The sequence below is a fragment of the Theobroma umbraticum genome, unplaced genomic scaffold, assembly GCF_002168275.2.
Source record: "Theobroma umbraticum cultivar Fairchild unplaced genomic scaffold, ASM216827v3 scaffold_239.0, whole genome shotgun sequence".
Taxonomy (NCBI): domain Eukaryota; kingdom Viridiplantae; phylum Streptophyta; class Magnoliopsida; order Malvales; family Malvaceae; genus Theobroma; species Theobroma umbraticum.
The window spans coordinates 2019345-2021094 of NW_018397279.1; the positions used below are offsets into that span (position 1 = coordinate 2019345).

Below are 1750 nucleotides of genomic sequence, written 5' to 3' on the forward strand. Positions count from 1 at the left end.
GGCTGGACCAGCATCAAGGTAGTGTTATCTTGTGATAAATCTCATCTCAAGACTTACAATGTTATGTTACAATCAGATGGAAACCAGGGAGAGTTCTGTAATTTGGTTTTACCTATACGAGGCTAAAATGTCAGGGCTGCATGCTAATACTATTATTATCGACTGGTTTTTGGATTCCTCATTGCTAGAAAACTGTGCTTGTTGGGAAAGTTCTGAGTTAAAAACTGTCATGCAATACTATTTTACTGTTGGGTAAATTTTATTTTTTTTTAAAAAAACGGCTAGGAAGTATAGTAGTAGACTAGTGGTAATTAAAACTCAAGACCAAGGCTTTCAAGCCCAAGTTGAGTCTTCCATTTTTACTTATCTCGGTCACCTTTGTATTTCTTCCTTGCAGATTATATTACTATCAGATACTTTTTCCCTGAGAGATAAAACTCCCATACCAATGTTGGAGGGATAAATCAGGTGAAGTAGGTGAGTTCCCTGACTCTCTATAGTTTCTTCCGTAGTTGGAGTTCATTTAGCTTCATTTTTTTTCTTTTCATCAGGTCGGTTTCTCTGTGGCCTTGAGCCTCCTTCTAGCTTTCTAGGTGGAAGTTTCATCTCTATTTAATTGTTTAATTTATATCGGATTTTCGTGGCAGATATGTTCAAGAACCAACTGCAGGAACTTGCACAAAGAAGCTGTTTTAACCTCCCTTCCTATGCCTGCATCAGAGAAGGACCCGATCATGCCCCAAGATTCAAAGCGTCTGTGAACTTCAATGGTGAGATCTTTGAAAGCCCAAGCTACTGCCCTACATTGAGACAGGCTGAGCATGCTGCTGCAGAGGTAGCTCTCAATATCCTGTCTGCAAGGGGTCCTTCAAGGTCTCTCACTGCAAGAGTTCTTGTAAGTTCCTTTAGATATTAACAACTCTTTCATATGAATTAGCTTTTGTTCGGTATATAGTTTTCTTGATGGTAGACGAGTTTAAAGCACACCCTGTTATCCTTTTGCTAGATTTGTCTCATCTTGTTTCCTTTGCTTTTGTAATGCATGAAGGATGAGACTGGAATTTACAAGAACCTCCTTCAGGAAACTGCTCATAGAGCTGGGCTTAACCTCCCTGTATACACCACGGTCAGATCAGGTCCTGGTCATGTCCCAATCTTCACTTGCACGGTGGAGCTCGCCGGTATGAATTTCATGGGTGAGCCAGCCAAAACAAAAAAGCAAGCCGAGAAGAATGCTGCAATTGCAGCCTGGTCTGCCTTGAAAAGAAGTAAACTCCCATTCCTCATTTTTTTAGATTATATTAGCATATATTAATATTTATATGTTAGTGCATGATTATTGTGCATATTTGAACAGTGCCAAGCTTAGATTCGTTGACAAATAAAGAAGCGGACAATCGTGAGGATCAGGATCAGGCGGTTGTGTCAAGAGTCCTCTCAAGCTTCAAGCCAAAAGATGAAAGCAAACAATTTAGGAGGAGGGATTATAACCAAGCAAAACGAAGAATGGTCAGGGGTAACAGGGATATTGGCTCTCCATCTACTTCCAGCTCGGTTAACTCTCTATTTCATCAACAGTGGAGGCTTATGGACCTCTTGATGGATTCTGCCGTGGATGTTTCAACACAGAAACAAAACAGCTTTGTATCTCTCCTTCCTCCACCCCCACCTAGAACAGCTTCAAAGATCTTACCACCAACTTCATCTAGAGACAGTCCATCTAGCTATTCCTCTAATAGACCCATTCCGA

The 1750-nt window shown here is 40.7% G+C and overlaps 1 protein-coding gene across 1 annotated transcript; it reads left to right on the top strand.

Annotated features, from left to right (window-relative positions):
* Window positions 1-325: 325 nt before the first annotated feature.
* DRB3 (dsRNA-binding protein 3) lies at window positions 326-1749 on the top strand (the record flags this gene model as incomplete). The annotated part of the gene is made up of 4 exons (XM_021443670.2): window positions 326-477; window positions 648-895; window positions 1049-1268; window positions 1358-1749. Coding segments are annotated over exons 2-4 (858 nt in total), but the record flags the coding sequence as incomplete, so codon positions are not given.
* Between the last annotated feature and the right edge of the window lies 1 nt (window position 1750).